Raw genomic sequence first — 19,123 nt, 5'->3', positions numbered from 1 at the left:
TTCATACTATCGATAGAAATAAAGAAAGAAGAGAAATATTCTTTCGTGTTGTTTTATTTTTGTTTTTTATTTTCTGTTCGAGGGGTGGTGTTGATACACAGTGCCGATAGAAATAAAGAGAAAAGAAACAAAATTCTATCCCATTATTTTTTTATTTTTATTCTTGTCCTTTGTTGGAGGGGAGGTATCGATTCGTACTTATCGATGGAAAGTATAACTTCTGTCAGTGTCGACAGGTATCGATCCTTGATACGTAGAAAGTGAGAGTGTCTCGTTGACAAAGTGTTTGCAAAGCGTGCTCGTGGCGAAAAGAGAGGGAGAGAGTTAACACGTGGTCGGAATGGAAGTAAATACGAGAACATAACCTAACCACGGTTATCGTTACGGACGCGATCGTTACCGATACAGTCGGGACCGGTTACCGCCTTATTATTTTCTCATCGTTGCATACTCCGGTTTCGTGTTATTTATATTACGTTACTTCCTCGAAAGTTTCCCCGGCTTCATCTTAAACCAGCACGGGTCGATGTTAAGAAAAATATAACGTGGCCAGCATTTTTTCGCAACTTTCGTACCTCTCGACGCTCGAAGAGCTTTAAAACCGTGAAAGCTTCCTGGGGTCGGAGCGGTGTATAAAAAACTTGCGGGAACATTTTCGTCCGGGAAGTAAGTTGAGAACGATTCCGTGGCCCCGCAAGATTCTGTATCATACACTCCTGTCACCGCAACAAACGATCCCAATTAGCGATCGGGAACAAAGAAGAGAGGGACCCGTCTTCGTTGCTTTGACGTCGGGCGTAATTGCAGCGAAATTGCTGGGACGAAAGTGGCCAGAATTAGAGGGGAGAAAGAATGTCAAGCTTCAGAATTATCGAGTTGTAATTGCGAGGCCGACTCTCAACACGTCGCGGGTTAAGAAACGGTGTCAGCTCATTTGCGGCGAGCCTTTGGCGACGTATCAGGTCATTTCACGTTTCTTTGTGTGCTTCGTCGTAACTACAGCCCTTGCAACAGTAGCTGGCACTTCAGTTTCTCTAGACCTAACGGACACGTACCGCTACTACACCCCATCTAGGGGGGATAGACGTAGGGACTACGTTTGCCCTAGACCTACCCTAGACCTAGAATTGTTCGTGTGATTGCGAGGGTAAGTGCCAATAGAAGCACAGTGATCGATATAACTGTGACTATTGGTACTACTGGGACTACTATTTAAAAATGTCACTTACAATGTGAAAACGTAAACATTGGGAATATAGTTCTAGGTACTGTACCTAGTGCTATAGTAGAGTGCTACCCTAGACCTACCCTAGACCTAGAATTGTTCGTGTGATTGCGAGGGCAAGTACCAATAGAAGCACAGTGATCGATATAACTGTGACTATTGGTACTACTGGAAGTGCTATTTAAAAATGTCACTTACAATGTGAAAACGTAAACATTGGGAATATAGTTCTAGGTACTGTATCTAGTGCTACAGTAGAGTGCTACTCTAGACCTACCCTAGATCTAGAATTGTTCGTGTGATTGCGAGGGTAAGTGCCAATAGAAGCACAGTGATCGATATAACTGTGACTATTGGTACTACTGGGAGCGCTATTTAAAAATGTCACAACTCTAGATCTAGCCCAGACCTAGAATTGTTCATGTGATTGCGAGGGTAAGTGCCAATAGAAGCATAGTGATCGATAGTTGAGATCATAGTTCTAGGTAATGTACTCAGTGTTACAGTTTCCCGAGATTTAATAGACATGTCGAGACTACACTTGCCCTAGACTTAACCTAGACCCAGAGTTCTTCGTTCGACCGTAGCTGTAGGAGTAAATTTCACTAGAATCGTAGCAATCGAGTAACTATAACTACTGGTACTATTACTACCACACATTTCTGACGAGATCTCCGCCATTTAAACTTATCATAAACAACACTGACGATACAAGGACATAAACGTTGTCACACTTGCTACAGTTTCTCGATACTTAATACGCGTGTCGAGACTACACTTGCTCTAGACTTAACCTAGACCCGAAATTCTTCTTCCGACTGTAACCATGGGAGCAATTGCTGTGATTGTAATTAATGATACCACCATGACCTCGTACGTCCGAAGCTTGGCGCCACAGTCGCTTCAGATTTAATATACACGCAGAGACTACATTTGCCCCAAACCTAACCTATACCTAACCTATATCTTCCTTCGATAGTACCCATGAGGGTAAATATCGTTATAATCGTAGCAATCGCTACGATTGTAATCATCGATACTGTTACTTGAAAACGTCATAAATGGCACATGTATAGTGTTGGAAACTGGTCGTTTAATAATGCGTCTCGTTTTCAACGGTTTATCATCGTTTGAATTGTTCGAAAGGTAGCTTCGTTTGCAACGTGACGCAAAATAAACAAAATGATGGCAAAAAGTTTCGCGCATCGAAGTTACCTACACAGGCTCGTGAAATTACCTGATAAGTTAAGAACAAAAACTCGCGAGGGGGAGGGGCAACGCGCATGAATGACTCCGACGACGTGACTGGCACAACGAATGAAGTGGCGCGCAAAGAGCCGTGGAACTCTCCTCAACGATGAGGAGGGGCGGGGAGGGTAGGGTGAAATGTTACCATTTCTGCTCGTGACATTTTTCTTAGACCTCGGAGACGCGCGGACTGCTAACGGCGAAGGAAATTTTCGGCGGTGCGGCGCGTCGAAAATAAAATTCGCCGTCGTCGCTCCAGATACGTATTCCAGATTTCAATTTGCCAATAACATCCTGTCGCGCACGTTGTTTCACGGTCGATATTTTACGTCACGCGGTGAGACGAGCGAAGAGTGTTCGCTGGAAATTAGAATACAGGCAACGCGTTCAGGAAAATGGATTCGCCGATAAGAGGCCCCTTCATTTCCTCTTTCCTTCATTTTTTTTTTTTTCGTTCAACGTCTTTATACCGGGTGTCACGTAACTGGTGGTACGTAGATAGTGATACTGCGTGAAATACCGTATCGAAAATATACCATAGAATTTTCAATGCAAGGCTTTGTTAACGAGAAAAATTAATTTGAATGTTCATCCAGGGACGATCATTCTACGTGGAATACTGAATTGAAAAGATACAATAGAATTTTCAATCCATGGCTTTGTTAAGGAAAAAAATGACTAAATGTTCATTCAGAGATGATAATTCTACGTGGAATACTGAATTGAAAATATATAATAGAATTTTTTTACGTAAGACTTTGTTAACGAGAAAAATAACTTTGAATATTTATCCAAAGACGATGATTCTACGTGGAATACCGAATTGAAAATATACAATAGAATTTTCTAATGCATGGCTTTGTTAACGAAAGAAATGACTGACTGTTCATCCAGGGACGATGATTCTACGTGGAATAACGAATTGAAAATATAGAATTTTTCATGCAAGGCTTTGTTAACGAGAAAAATGACTTTGAATGTTTATCGAGGTGTGCACTCGATCGATCCTCGACTCAACAGATTTCACGTGAATTATCTCTATTAACGTTCCTAAACATTACCAATGCGTTATATCGAAAGTTAGTTATATCAACGCTACGATAGAATCTAAAAGTTCGATTCTTTGATATAAGAATGATACAAAAAAAAGAAAAATATAACCGTGTTTAGAAACTCGCTCGACGATAAAAATAGCACACAACGAAATACGTTGTGTTGAATTTTGATGAAGCACACGCGTACTCGATAAACACTCGAAGCTATTTTTCTCGTGAACAAAACCCGTATGAAAAAATTTTATTCCATATTTTCGATTCAATGTTTCGTGTAGAATCACCACTTTCGCGTTTCTATCGCCAGTTACGCGACAGTCTGTATATACAATGGCGAAAATCGGTCCCATACTTTGATCGACGTAGTCGTTCGTTATTTTCGCGTCGCTGCGGACGTGAATGTTTTTTTTTCCCCCGTTGCGGTCGTATGTCTGTCTTCGTTGTTTTCGGTTGTTTCCGATTGAAAGAATAAGGAAAAACATACGATCGTGCGGCGAAAAGTTCCATCTCTGTATCGTGCCTTACACTCGCGAAGCAGACACGCGGAAGACTTATCGTGCAGCGTTGCACGATTTACGAACGTGCTCTTATCGTAGAGACTTGTATCGCGAGTCGAAAGACACGTTTCCAGGTCGCTGATATCCAAAAGCAGCGACGTCTATTATGTTGTTCTCCGAAGTTTCTTAAAGAGCAAGCTGCGCGATAATGAACCCGAAACTCCAAAGCAATCGAAGTAGAATATACGCTACGAAAATTAGAAACATTTGCCCGGAAATGTTCGGAAAATGTCACGCGAATAGCATTTCAAAGTAATCAAATTCGTGCCGCGAACAGAAGCCATATCGTTTTCCGTGTTATCGCGAAATTTGATGAATTATATATGTACACAAATCAGTGTTTTATTTCTCTATGAAATTATTTCGAGATAAAATTTGGAATCAACTTTTGTTAATACCGGTGACAAAGGTCTTTCATTTCTTTCAGAAATGATTTAAAAGTAAAATATGAAACTAACTTTTGGAAACACCGGTGACAAAGATCGTTTATTTCTTTCAGAGATGATTGAAAATTAAAATGTGGAACTAACTTTTATTAATAACGGTGACAAATGTCTTTCGTTTCTTTCGGAAATTATTCGAAAATAAAATACGGAACTAATTTTCGAAAACTTCCGTCACGAAGATTTTCCACCGACCGTGTAATTAATTTCCGTTCCGCGATATTTGTGTGTTTCGGAAATTTGATAATCAACGATAATTAATTAGAATTAATTTTACATTCTATCGACAAATACGCCACTTGTCGCTCACGTGAATATTCAAAGCCGAATTTTCCGAAGCCAGTCAATTGTATTTACCTTACAGAAACCTAAAATGTTTTCGACTGTTTCGCACAATCGGTGTTAATCCCGGAAGCCTCGAAATGAAACATAAATGGAATATAAACCGCGTGCGGTGGTGCTCGCGAGCGAAACGGTGAAATTCGTTTAAAATTCGAATGAAATTTCGACAACGATACAATGCTGACTTAGAACGCATCGAACTTGCCATTTTCTAAATTTCAAATCGTATGGTCGTTATTGGGAATAAATTCACTGTCAATTTTAAACAAACGAAACATCATTTTCGTGATCCACGATACGGAAAAATGATCATCAGATATCGTCGTGGACAATTTTGAAAAAGTAGATACAAATAGCAACAAGAACAAACAGTATTAAAAACTCTGCTGAAATTGTTAGATAATCGTAATTTCTGCCTATAGTGTAAATAAAATATACAAACATTCGTCCATTTTATTTCACTCAAATCGAAGCTACCAGATTGTGATCAAGAGAATCAAAGACTCGTGTAATTTTTTATCTCGTCATGAAGATGTGCTTTCTATTTTATGAAATAAAAAAAAAGAACTACAAAGGAAGTCTCTTTTTGCACGAAGATCGTATTCGGATGCAACGTAAGCACTTTCTGGACCTTCGGGCGGAATTAAAAGCTTTAGTGTACAAAGACGTCACCAACAAAGCTATCAGGTTCATTAATGGTACTCCAGAACAGTTGACATCTCTCGTGCAAGATCAAAAAAGTAATTCTTCGTCTTATAGTCCACTCTTGGAAATCTCTTGAAACGAAACTAACCACGTTGCACCAAGCTGCTTCGTGTGTTACCATTTTTAACGACATTATTATTTTTACCGAGACTTGGCTCGTAGATAGCATTAAAAACTCTGCTCTATCTCTTGCTCAATTATGCACACTGTTAGTACAACTTTCCTTGGAAATTAAGAAAGCTACGATAAAATAATAGACTTTTATTCCAAAAATTTGTGCAAGCACGGTGTAATTACGGATCCGTTTGGACCCAGGTGCGATTTCCCCCGTACGAAATGGATTGTGGGCACCGAGTGGACAATTAATCATCGCTGACTTGTAAACTGCAAACTCTGAATTTTTCGTGGAAGGTTAGCAAGGTTATTCAATTGTTCTCTGGTTAATTCTCCAATAGATTGTTTGTTGTGAAGTATACTATAATCGTTGTTCTTTTTTTCAATTTCTGGTTCTCTTTTATTTATCCTATTTACTAATGACATATCTGATCCTATTCAGTACTGTATATTCTTGCTCTACACTGACGACGTAAGACCATTCAGGATCGATTGCTTTGAGAATGCCATGCGTGTTCAGAATGACCTAGATCGTATCTACGATTTGAGTTGACGAATATGCTTTAATATCTCCAAGTATCGTATTGTTAGGTTTACGTGTAAAAAAAGATTGTATGTTTTTTTTTTATTCTATACATATACATGTCCTTATCGTAACTAGTTGTGATAAAATCTGCGACATGGGTATAATTTCCTTGTCCTCTTTATCCTTTACGGATCATATTTACCGTGTGAAAAATATAGTTGCTAAATCTCTTGGTTTTATCTTTTGGCACATTACGGATCTTAAAAGTTGTAAAACGCAAAGCTTACTACACGCATTGAATTTTTAATATTATCTAAAAATGATGCAATAAAAATCATTCCTGGTAGCCGTATACATACATGTGAGTATATATATGTATATATGAATGTATGTATAAGTATATGCATGTGTATATATAGAATATCTTTTTGGAATCTTTTAGAAGATTCTATTCTACGGATACGTGATGTTTATTAAACAAAATAAATGTTTGTTACCATGACGAACAGGCATTCGCAGTTAATCTGAAAATCAATCTTTCGGAATATTAATAAAGCTTAATTTATCGATAAAATAGAATACTAAGTTATTATTTAATTGCATCCTTAATCCAAAATTTCGAAAGCCTTGCTTTGCTACATTTTGAACATAATTGGTAAATTTGGAGTCCTTCCCAACTTTACCTTACGTATATGCTGTTACCATAAGTCTCGGAGTATATTTTATTAAACTCGAGTAACCTATGGCGTGTCCAAATTATGGCAATATACACCATGAACTTGGTATTTTACACTCTCTAACAAAGGATCGTCGTCTATTTAGCGCAAGTGCATAAATTTCTAAATAATACTCATTATTAATACTTACTATACTATCTATCATTGATTGTCCTGTTACATTAGTTCCGTTTAAATTTTACACGCTAATGAAATCGTTCTGACGATCTTTTCCATCTTGTTTCTTATCGAGTATTTTTCTGTTCGAGTAATTATATTAATGGACTATGCGCATTGAAAAATATGCGCGAAACTGACCGTGACAAGAATTATTTTCTTTCACAAAAAGATATCATCCTTTGGAAGCCCTTTGTTGGCTGCATTACGGAATTAAGTCGAACACTAACTCTCTCTGTATTTTGTATTTATATATTTGTTTTTATACATTTGTTTTTACATACTTGTTTCCTTGTACGTGTATACTCAGAACCGTTAACGGACTGTTATTAGTATTATAATAATATTCTCATCTCGGAGAAACACCGCCGTTAATTTCTGTTTAATATCACACGGGTCGAACAACACTTGGTATTATTATTTAAACATTATCAGCGGCAATTTCTCCGTTATGCGCCGCTTCGATTAATCTTGTTGCTCCGTTCCTGTCAACTATCAAAATAATAGACGGAGAGTATTGTCGCGCGAGCAAGTTCCCGCCCGGTTGACGCGTACACGATCGTGGAAACTTCATAAAGCGGCGGTTAATAAGTCCCAAATAATAACCAGTAACAATAACAAACATAGAAAGTACCGAGGATGCTACACGGTTTAACGTAGCTGCAAATTGAATCAATGAAACCCCGTTGCTCGCGCGGCGTCGAACCGCAGCGATTATTTGTCATTCGCGATTAACGGAATCCATCGAGTCGTTTGTTTCTCGCCGGATGAATATCCACCGGGATCCGGGCGCTTCGTGAGCTTTTCAAGCTCGACTAAAAAATTCCATTAGAATCGCCCTCGCGGAAAAGAATTCGCCCGTTTCTGGCCGCTCTGTTTGTTCAATCAACCCTCTTCTCTCCACCACCCTGCTGCCCGCTGACCCCTGCTACGTTTCAACCCTCACTTTTCACCGTACGGATCAAGTCATTTAAACGAATTTGATTACGACCGATGGTCCTCGCTCGCGCACGAAATTCTATTAATTTTTATTCCGCGAGAGCCGATCGGTCGGTCGTTCGTTCGTTCTTTTTCGAATTTCGTTTCGGGATCGTTCGGTGTATTGTTGAATTCCTGGATAGACCGCCGTCACCGAGGAATGGCGCTGCAGCGGTTAGATAATGCACGAGACCCTGTACCGGGCGGGGCACTTTGGGATTAAAATCTTGGCTGACATTAATTCTGTTATCTCCGCGTAAAAAATGAATCCGTCGGAGAATTTAGCTGCTCGCAAAGGAAGAGATTCCGGAGGCAAACGGTGGCGGTCCTACCCAGTCCTCCCATCAAGAGAGACATCATCTTCTTATTCGCCGCGCGGCTGGGGAGATCCCTTGTTTCAATAGTTAGGCAAGTTGATGGCGGGGCAGCTCGAACTCCGACGCTGGTTCTTTTCTTAAAAAGGAACGGTTCCTCTAAACGAGGTCTAGACTCCGCGGCGGCGGCGGCGGCGGCGACGGTCTCAGAGTGAATTGGACGACCCAGAAACTCCGAGCCTCTTTGCTCCCGAAATAGGGTTAAAAGTGGCCCGTCAAATCTGCTCCCTAGGACGATGTCTCGGAGCGCGGTGTTCGGGTCAAGAGTGACCCGTACTGGTAGATACAAACTGATTCATTCCTTTCTCGTAAGTCCTATTAAGTAGATACAAACTCGTTCATTCCTTTCTCGTAGGTGCTATTAAGTAAATACAAACTTATTCATTCCTTTCTCGTAAGTGCTATCAAGTAGATACAAACTCATTCATTCCTTTCTCGTAAGTGCTATTAAGTAGATACAAACTCATTCACTCCTTTCTCGTAAGTGCTATTAACGCATAAACAATTAAAAATGAGGTATTTCGTACCCGACGTGACGACGAACAGTGTTGGTAGTGTATACCTCGACTGGGTCTAAAATGACCCGGCCGTTGAATCTCTAAGGTTAACCCATTCGCGTCGTACGCAAGAATGAAAAATACGTCGCAACCTTTCTTTCTTCTTACATCAAATCTAAATAGAAATATTTCAAAAAGTGTCACGAGTTTACTATTTTAGCGATTTTTTAAGTATAAGAATAAAAAAAGTAGCTCGAATGTACATATCAATATATTTCTTGCCCTCTTCTTTCATTATAAAATATAATCGTCGTATGTGGTCCGTGTATTTTAGCGAAAAATCAGAAAAAATCCCTAAATAAGAAACAAAAAATTAAGTAAACATACAATTTAACACTTCCTGTTCTTATCTATTGCTATTCATAATATATATATATATATATATATATATATATATATATATATATATATATATATATATATATAATATATATATACGCTCTAGTGTTAATGGTCAAAATTGCACCTACACGCGCGCTAATAATGGAAATGGTTAAACAAGAATACCGATACAAAATCGAACGAAGACACTCGTTCATCCCGAGTTCAACAATCAACGAAATCTCAGGTCGTACAAGGTGCTGGGAATTAGTAGATTGACTCTGATTCGTCCCACGGTGGACCTGTTCGTGCTGCGACATAACTCGCGGAACCGCTACCGTTCCAGTCAACATCCAATACCGTGGAATTTAATACCGCACCATGAAATTCGATAGCGCACCGTGAGACTCATCACCGCACCGTGAAACACAGTGGCGTGTAATTCGACACCACACTATGGAATTTGACACCGCGGCGTGTAACCTGATACCCAGCGCATGAAATTTGACACCGTGACTTCGAAGCCGCACCGGGAAAATACGACGTCTTGGCGTGTATTTCGATGAAATACAGTGTAATTCGACGAAATACGGTGTAATTCGATATCCTGAACCCGAGATTCGCCGCGACACACGAACATTAGGCACTGTGGAATTATGGAATTGTTTAGCACAAGAGAAAATGTAAATAGGACGTTTATTTTTAGATAAATGTCATGCAGTGGAGTATGGTTATGAACAACTGAACAGATTGTAACGATCACGTCGGCACACCAACGGAAACAATAGGAAAGCTGGTATCGAGCTCATCCACCATTCCTTGACTTCTCAAGTACTGCATGGTTCAATGTCGTTGTATTCCAACAGGCACCAAGTGATTCGTTCGCGCGTTCATCGCGCTCGTTAGGTCTGGGGTTAGGTAACCGGATACCCTAACATGAAATTTGACACCGTGACTTCGAAACCGCACCAGGTAAATACGACATCTCGGCGTGTAATTCGACGAAATACGGTGTAATTCGATACCCTGAACCAGAGATTCGCCGCGATACACGAACATTAGGCACCAAGTGATTCGTTCGCGCGTTCAGCGCGCTCGTTAGGTCTGGGGTTAGGTAACCGGATACCCGAGCATGAAATTTGACACCGTGAACACGACGCAGCACCAGGAAAATACAACGTCTCGATGTGTAATTCGACGAAATACGGTGTAATTCGATACTCCGTTCTGAGATTCGTCCCCCCTCCCCTGATACACGTGCATTAGGCACGGAGTGATTCGTTGGCGGGTTCAGATCGGTCGTTTAGATGTCTTCCAAGCGGCGTTACGTATCACGCGACTGTTCTGCTTACGACGCGTGTCGTCTTATCAATTATGGGGGAATAAATCGCGCCGTTTTAGAGTCTCCTCGCAGCTGGAATCGGGGATCGATACGGGACGATCCAGCCAGTCGAACGTGTGCCGGTGCACTTTGTAGCGAAACGGAGGAGTCTCGACCATAAACCCGGTTTGTACGCTACATGAATACCCGCGTCTTTATTTATGGGTTTTCACGAAGAAGTTCCCTTTGAGTGGAGGAGCTGGCCGGAGGACCTCTGGCATCACGACAGCCGGAGTCGCGGAACTTTCCATCGATTTTACCCCCCGACGTGGCTGGCGTGGTACATTTTATAAATTCTATAAAATCCCTCGGTCGCGCGATACTCACCGCTCCTTTTATCCCCCCAACGTTTCCTCTTCCCGTGATCCCCCTTTTTACAGAGACTTTTTCCTTTTCTGTTGATACAGGTTAAGGCTCGTTACGAGAAATTCCGGCGCAGACGGTGCACCGAGATCGTTAGAAAATTATTTTTCCTTCACGTTCGACGCTACGTGACCGAGCTGATTGTTATTTGATCATCGCCGGTGATCGACGTTATTTAGCGATCTTGGATCTCGATCGGGTATCGATCCCGCGAAAACTCGAAACAACGGTTCTCGAGGATTAGTACACCGATTGTTCTCCACGAAAATCTGGAACGAATCACGAAGTGTCGAATGTCGAAATATACAGGGTGGTTCAAAAATACACGTTCCCACTTCCGGGGATAAATCTACTCAGTAAGTTGAGTAACAAATGTCCTGTGTAACTTAATTTTTCTGTTATAGACGATCGATAAAAATATTCGAAAAGAAATTCGAATTTTTGAAATCGAATTATCATGTAGGAGGAACGTAGTTTCATGTTATAGAGAGATCTGGGCAGTAATTATTGTTAGTTGCAGACCTTCGAAAGTCAATTAAAATGTTTGACTGGATACGATTTTCAATTTCTTCCAGAGGTCAACTTTTCAGCTCTGCACAGTACATTATTGGCCTCAGTGGAATACACTATAGTTTTTAAACTGACCCGAAATAAAAATGTTGAAGGACGATATTTTGAAAATTTTTTTCAATCATCCGTAACTCGAAAACTAAGCTATATGAGATATTCGTTTATAGGTCATTTTTTACTCATTTTATCGCATAGATTCGCTCCCTGAAGTATGGACACGTGTACAGAGGTCAAATTTGTTTCTTTAAACGAAATAATCAATCTTCTGTGCTCGATTTTGAAAATAAAAAACGATCATTTTCAGGGCAATGGTATCTTAGAAGTTTTACACTCGGAACTTGCTACATTATTAAAATCGAGCATCAATATTAATCGTTCCATTTAAAGAAATAACCACCTGTAAAAACACAATTTTTACCACGTTGTGTATTTCTTTAAACCTTGCAAACTGTCGCAAAACTTTTTCGCATATTGCTCGAAATAACGAAGATATTCGAATTGGCAGAGCCGTATCGGGGCTCCTGTTTCTACTTTAATAAACATTACTTTCGTCAGGAAAGTGTTACAAAACTTCTTCCTTCGCTTTCTCAGTGTTTACGGAGTATCGAGGATTACCGACTTACCCAGTCTGTAGAGTATTGGTCACCTGGAGATATTTTCGTTGCTTTAACTTTGAAAAGACTTCGGGAGTGTTTTTGCGGGTCTGGAAAGCGAGGGAAAATATAGTTCGGTGAAAGCATCGACTCCCTTTCTGGAACCGTTTTAATAATAAATCGCGTAATTTTTGATAAAGCAGCTACAGAGCTAGTAGAGGGACACGGATAACAACGTTGCTAACCCAGACCCGTAATACCACCAACAACGATAACACGGACTTTGCATCGATAATATGACACTTAAACGTCCACCTTGACCCAGAAATATCTCCAACCCGACTCCCTAACATTCATTTAAATAATAGCCTAATATCTAACCGCTCAACGTACCCAATCTACCTCATATACATAACCACGCCCAGATCTGGTATGAATGTAATTTAATTCCGAATACAAAGCGTGACGCTACATTTTAATGATTTATCTCGGCACGGTCGTGAAACTTAACGTTAAAAATACCCCGAGCATTATTTCGATGGCGGTAAACGGTTGACTATTTCCTACGAAACGATGGAAAGAATCTCAAGCGTTGTTCTTTAAGTTTCTAAGCGCCTCTCGTAAATTCCTTAAGCCGCCATTTAGTTTCGAGGGAATTTAACAACGCTACATGCGTATATCTGCTTGGCATGGCGGATTCAATTCTAAAAGGGAAATAATGTAACGCACACAACGTTCTTTATTACTTAGCTGTTCAGCCGTGCCAACTGGATACACTTTCAACCGGACCTGTGTAACTCGCTATCGCCACCCCACCCCGCCCCACCCCTTCCCCAACGTGTAGGTATAGTCGCTTTTAGAAGCCATTAGCAAATTCCAACGATACCTTTACGACTCTCATAAATATAAAAGGGTTTGGATCAAATTCAATTGCAACGGTTAACAATAGCGGACACGAAAAATTACCCGTCGTGCTCTTTTGCGATGTTAATTAACCGTCCGACGGACTCTAAACGTTGAAAAAATTGTCTTCGGTCTTTGTGCGAGCTCTGTCTCGAGCAATTATCTATTTCCGCATCGGTAATCACCCGGGTCGTGGCCCGACCTGTGGACGGAATTTTTCATACCCGGATCGAAGATCGCGCGCGACGAAAACCTCTAGAGTTCAAACGAATCCCTTAACAACATCTCGTAAAATGTTCTTGCGTTGTAAAACGAAATTGAATCCATCTACATTTTTCTCGCGAAATGTTTGTACCGTACCGAGCGGACAAAAGCGACGCGAACGTCTCTCATTCAATTAGACAAGCAAAGCCACGGATGGGAGTGGGGAGTAGAAAAAAGGAAAAAAGAAAAAGAAAAAGGGGGATAGAACAAGAGCCACAACCGCGAGGAGCCGGCTATCGATTTCTCCGATCGAAATAAATATTAATCAACCGCGGAGCCCGGAGATCGGAAAGAAGAAATCCCCCCCAGGTCCCCTCCGTGGGGATCGTTTCCTGTAACGGCAATCTCGACGGACATAGTGCTTTGGTTTACGTCCGAGCTGCTTTTACTGCTCCTAAAATAAGGATCCTCCGTATCCTGGCGAAAGCATATATGCATTCGTGGTAATCGTGGCATCGAGAGCACGCTTGCGGCCTTGGTTTACGCGCGTTTGGCTTTGTTCGTATCGTGGCAGCGGCAGTTCCTTCGAGCAATTCTGATAGAATGGATCGAATAGCTACTTGTTACTGCACGAACCGGTACCCTCGTCCATTTATATCTCGGCGTTTTATCGGGCCGGAGGTTACAGAATTCCGAACGATACCCGACAAACGTTTCTTCTTTTCTCGTCTCGTTTCGGTCTCCACCCACACCACGTCGTTTCTCTCGTTCTCCGGTCGCGCCGCGACGCGTTTTACTAATATTGCGCGACGTAGAAGGCGCCAGGAATCGGTCGCGTTGTTCACGTTCCCTCGAATCGACGACGGGTAACAAAGCGTGAAGCACGCTGGCACTCGGTCCACCTCGTTCGGAGATCGGGACCACTCGGTTATCTACAACCGAGGGTTCGTGGAGAAATTTTTCTCGCGGCGAGACTTCGAAACGATTAGAAACTAATTGAACTTTCGAACGATACTCGACAAACGGTTCCTCTTTTACACGATTTAATGGATTGAATTTATAATACGTTTTATAGATTTTTATCGTGTAACGTATCGGGTTGTTCGGAAAGTCGTTTCGTTTTCCAAAATGGAGAATATGTAATTTAATAAAATGTTTATACACTCTGAAAATATCGTGTTCCATTTTCGCCAAAAAAAAACGCGGGACGAACGGGAACCTATTTACGAGTACAGCAAAGCGGGGAAGAGTTTGGGAATTCTATTTGGTTGTTCGGAAAGTCATTTCGTTTTCCAAAATGGAGAATATGTAATTTAATAAAATGTTTATACACTCTAAAAATATTGTGTTTTATTTTCATCAAAAAAAAAAAAATGACTTTCCGAACAACCCAATAAATTATTGGAATTGTTTTGCTTTTGTTGTTGTTCAAGTGTTTTAGACACTGAGAAACGTATTTGAACCGTTGGGAAAGAAACGTTTAATTGGACACTTATAGGATACGGATGATATGTAAATAAAAGAAGATATTATTATTATTGACAATGTTGAGGAGATTCTGTGCAAATTATTACGCATAGTTTTTATACTACGCATAGCTTGTAGGGTAAAATGTAAGGAGAGATTGTTTTTCGTTGGGAATACTTCAATGTTTTCCATTATTTCTTTTAGGTCTTCCCATCTATTCTGCACTTGTAGTTTTTCGATATTTAATTTAACTAAGTTTATTAAGAAATTAAATATCTTGCTTCGAAGAAAAAGTCTTTCTTCAAAAATCATTGCGAAAGCAACTTTTGACGCAACGCTTTGTTCGGCAGAGATGTTCTAGCAGAGAGAACCGCCATAGCAAAAAGATCAAAGGCGATAAGAGCGTTTCTACACGATCGGTTAATCACTAGACGAACTCTTTCGACGCGTGAACCATAGGCTTAAACCGAATCTAATTAAAGATCTAATCGAGTGAAATTTAAACTCGACTCGGACCAAGCCAAATATATAAACTCAAACGAAATCAAATCAAATCGAATTTAAATTTAATCCGAACAAATTCCAAACATAACCTAAAATCATGATTAAAGTTTCACGAGAACGATTAATAGCAAAGTTAAACTAAAATTCCCCGAGATATCTCTTTCAGATGAGAAACGAAGTAGAAACTTTACTCTGCTCGTTTAATTTAACATTTTTATCTCTACCACACGAATCTTGAAAAATGTACTCTAAAAATGATTAAACACGGCTCGATCTAAATCTAATTAAGAACGTAATCGGGTAAAATTTGAACTCGACTCGGACCAAGCCGAGTATATACAAACTCAATCGGTATGAAATGAAATCGAACTCGAACTTAATCCGAAAAATTCCAAACATAACCTAAAACCACATTTAAGTTTTAATAAAGAAGTTATGCTAAAATTCCCCGAGATATCTTTTCCAGGTCACAGACAAAAGAAAAAAAACTTTAATCCGACCGTTTAACTCGACATTTTTATTTTCGAATCATTGAAAACGTGGTCGAAAAATATTTAAACCCGTTTTTCTTTTCCAGGACGGAAACGTCATTGACAGCGAACGACTCGATTTCCCTGCAGTTGGCAACCTGGGCGCCACGTGGGAACGCACTGGTCTACGTGCACCAGAACAACATTTATTACAGACCGAGAGCGGATAAGGCTGTCGACTATCAAATCACGGACACCGGGGTGTTCGGGACCATTTATAATGGAGTGCCAGACTGGGTGTACGAAGGTAAGCTTCTTTGCTGAAAATCGTCGCGGAATCCATTTTATTATTCATGAGCCACTCTATGAGCGTCTAATCGTCTTAGCTGCCACTTCGTGTAACGCGTTTAGCGGGACAATTTGGTTGAAGAACCGGTACCCGTTTTAATCCTGTTCCTCGCGGCGGGATGTCAAGTATGTTTGCACAATGTCACGGATCGTCGAGAACTATACACCAGGAGGACGTGACGACTTTCGTGAGATTTATTATTCACGACGAGAAAGGTGTGTCCGGGGTTGTCAGATGCGTGGATCTTATAGTTGGCAACACCCGAAGCCACGAGGATTCTTAAATTATCGATAAGTGTACCGGTCCCTGGGTAACCGGAGGATCACCTGGTCGTTGTTTTCCCCGTGTTACCGGATACCGGGGGGTTTTTAAAAGTTAGCATCGGAAAGTTCGGGCCTCCCTCTGCATCCCCCGGTGTCTGGATCCCATGGTACACGATATCCCCTTAATTGTTTCGCGCGTCGGGTATTCCCCCGTGGAGTGCCGGTGTCTTACATCAGCGACCGACACAGTTACGCGAATCCAGGGCGCATTAAACTCCGCGGTTTCAGTAATAACAGCGGAACCGCTGTCTACCAGTTCTTCTGGAATAAACAAGCATCACACGGTTGAATTCACGTTGTTCGAAGCGGAAGCGGCGTTATCGCGACGAGCTAGTTGTGCACGCTCGCCATGAAGCGCATACTTCAAAATAAACTGGACCGCGTGTAACAACAGGCGAGGAGCAAAGCGAGGGGGAGGGGTGGGGGGTTGTATAGGACGGCGGAGGGGTAGCTAGTGGAAGGTTGTTCGAACGAGTCAAATGAAAGGGCGTGGGCGCGGTTTCCGAACCGCGAGCTAGCAGTTTCGCGCGCAACGAGCGTTCAATTTGCCGCGTAATTATTTTTAACGGGGCCGCGGCTCCTCGAAATTTTTAATTGGCCGTTTCACCGGGACGCGTTTTTTCCGGCCCGGTTTTGACCCCGCGTCAAACGCGATTACGGGTATTACGGTAAACATATTTTTGATCCCTTCCGCTGTGTTATTTTATTTTTTTTTTCTCTTTTTTTGTACACCGAGAGAGATTAAAGGCGCGCAGGAGATCCCTGGATTGTTACGGGGGACAATTTGCATCGGATATACCGTGTCATGATCGTGTTTCCGTTCCGGGTTGACCTTGCCGTCCAACGTTATCAAAAGTGGAAGGATTCCGCTAGGATGGTTCTCGATGATGAGGCTACAAATTGATAGGATTAATTGCCACCATTGAACACAATTCACGTAGTCGGTGTTCAGTTAGGAAGCTGTTACTGGCTCCCGCAGTTAGCATTTCATCACGAATTCGTCGGCTGACAACTCCGCTGGTAATTACGTTCTAGCAGACCTCTGTTCGTTCAGGCATCGGTTAACAGCCGCTAACGCAATCGCGGAGGTATCGACCAGATCAGGATCCAATCAGTTCTACTCAACAGTCGGTTCATTAGTCAATCAGCGTGATACATTCAGGCATGAGTAGGCAGTGTTTACTCAGACGCGTGACAGCTATGAGCCGCCACTGGTAATTAGGCATTGGCAATCCGTGATCGATCAGATGTCGGTTAACAGTCGTTGAGGGATCGTTACGGAGACGAGGGTCCAATTAGGTGACATCGGAATATGGAAAAGCTAGCGGACTACCAATGTAATCTGGACGTTTGGCAGAGTTTAATAGACAAACGCGCTAAATTTCACTCGAATGTTGACCTAGACTCGTAAGTAAACATTTAAACAGGACGTCTAAGTTTCTGTCAACATTCTCCGAAGAACGTGCGATCCCAACATTTGTCATCCTACTGGAAAATCAGGCTATGCGATTACCAAAGTCAAACAGTCGCGATGTCCTGTAGTAATTATACGTCAGCAGTCTACAATTGGATGAGCATCCAATTAATTCTACTCGAGCAGTCAGAAGTGGCCAGGCTCGATTAACCGTCAGAGCTAGATATCAATTTTTAACTGACGTTTAAACAGAACACCTGAGTCTTCCACGGAGAACACAGCACTCTACGTTCTCCGATCGACGTGCAATCCCTAGATTTGTCACTGTCATTCCACCGGAAGAGCAAGCTCCGTGATTGCCAAAGTCAAACAGGTGCTTCCGTTTGTTCGGACGTGTGTCAGATACGAAGTTCCATGGTAATTATGTGTCAGCAGTCTACAAGTAGTTGAGCATCGGAGAGATCAAGGTCTAATTAGTTCTATTCAACGGTTCGTTGGTCGATCATACCGAAGTAGCCAGGCTTCATGTTTAACACACCTGAGTCTTTTCGAACTCAAATAAACTTTTGTATTCCGTAACTATTTCGTTGATTATCACACTTTTCTTAATTTTTAAGAAATTATAATAAAAGAAATTTATAATAAAATAAAGGAATCTTCCTTCAAAATATTCGTGAGAGCAAGATTAAGCTACGGGTACATTTGAACTTAGCCTAAGTCTTCCACGTTTAACAGAGCAGTCTACGTTCTCCTAAGAACGCCTCATTCCTACATTTGTCATCATTATCGCACCGGAAGATCAGACTCCATAATTACCAAAGTCAAACAATTGTATTCATTCCCTCGGACGTGTATCCCCTACGAAATCCTCTGATAATTGTATCTTATGGTCGACAAACAGATAAGCGTTAAAGAGATCAGAATCCACGTAGTTGTACTCAAGGGTAAGTTCGTTGATCAGTTGGAAGTTGCTCGTTAAATCATCTCAGAGACTGTACCCAATGTTTGGCTGACGTTCAAGAAGGACACCCAAGTCTTCCGTGTTCAACCGAACGGTCTACCTTCTCCTAAGAACACCTCATTCCTACATTTGTCATCGTCGTCGTACCGGAAGAGCTGGATCCGTAATTGCTAAAGTCAAACATGTGCATCCGTTTACTCGGACGTGTGTCAGGGACAATGTCCTACGGTAATTATGCGTCAGCAGTCTACGAGCGGATGGACGTCGGAGCGGTCAGGATCCAATT

General features: G+C 41.4%; 1 protein-coding gene across 5 annotated transcripts in view; it reads left to right on the top strand.

The window, feature by feature from the left end:
• The window catches only part of LOC143145623 (venom dipeptidyl peptidase 4), a 290,218-nt gene that overhangs the window by 157,166 nt on the left and 113,929 nt on the right, over positions 1-19,123 (top strand). For all 5 annotated transcript variants that reach the window (XM_076309552.1, XM_076309472.1, XM_076309383.1 and 2 more), the window contains one exon: positions 15,898-16,097. In XM_076309552.1, the coding sequence (XP_076165667.1) occupies positions 15,898-16,097 (200 nt within the window). The remainder of the gene's footprint in view (positions 1-15,897; positions 16,098-19,123) is intronic.

The sequence above is a fragment of the Ptiloglossa arizonensis genome, chromosome 1, assembly GCF_051014685.1.
Source record: "Ptiloglossa arizonensis isolate GNS036 chromosome 1, iyPtiAriz1_principal, whole genome shotgun sequence".
Taxonomy (NCBI): domain Eukaryota; kingdom Metazoa; phylum Arthropoda; class Insecta; order Hymenoptera; family Colletidae; genus Ptiloglossa; species Ptiloglossa arizonensis.
This window is presented reverse-complemented; position numbering and strand designations above follow the sequence as displayed.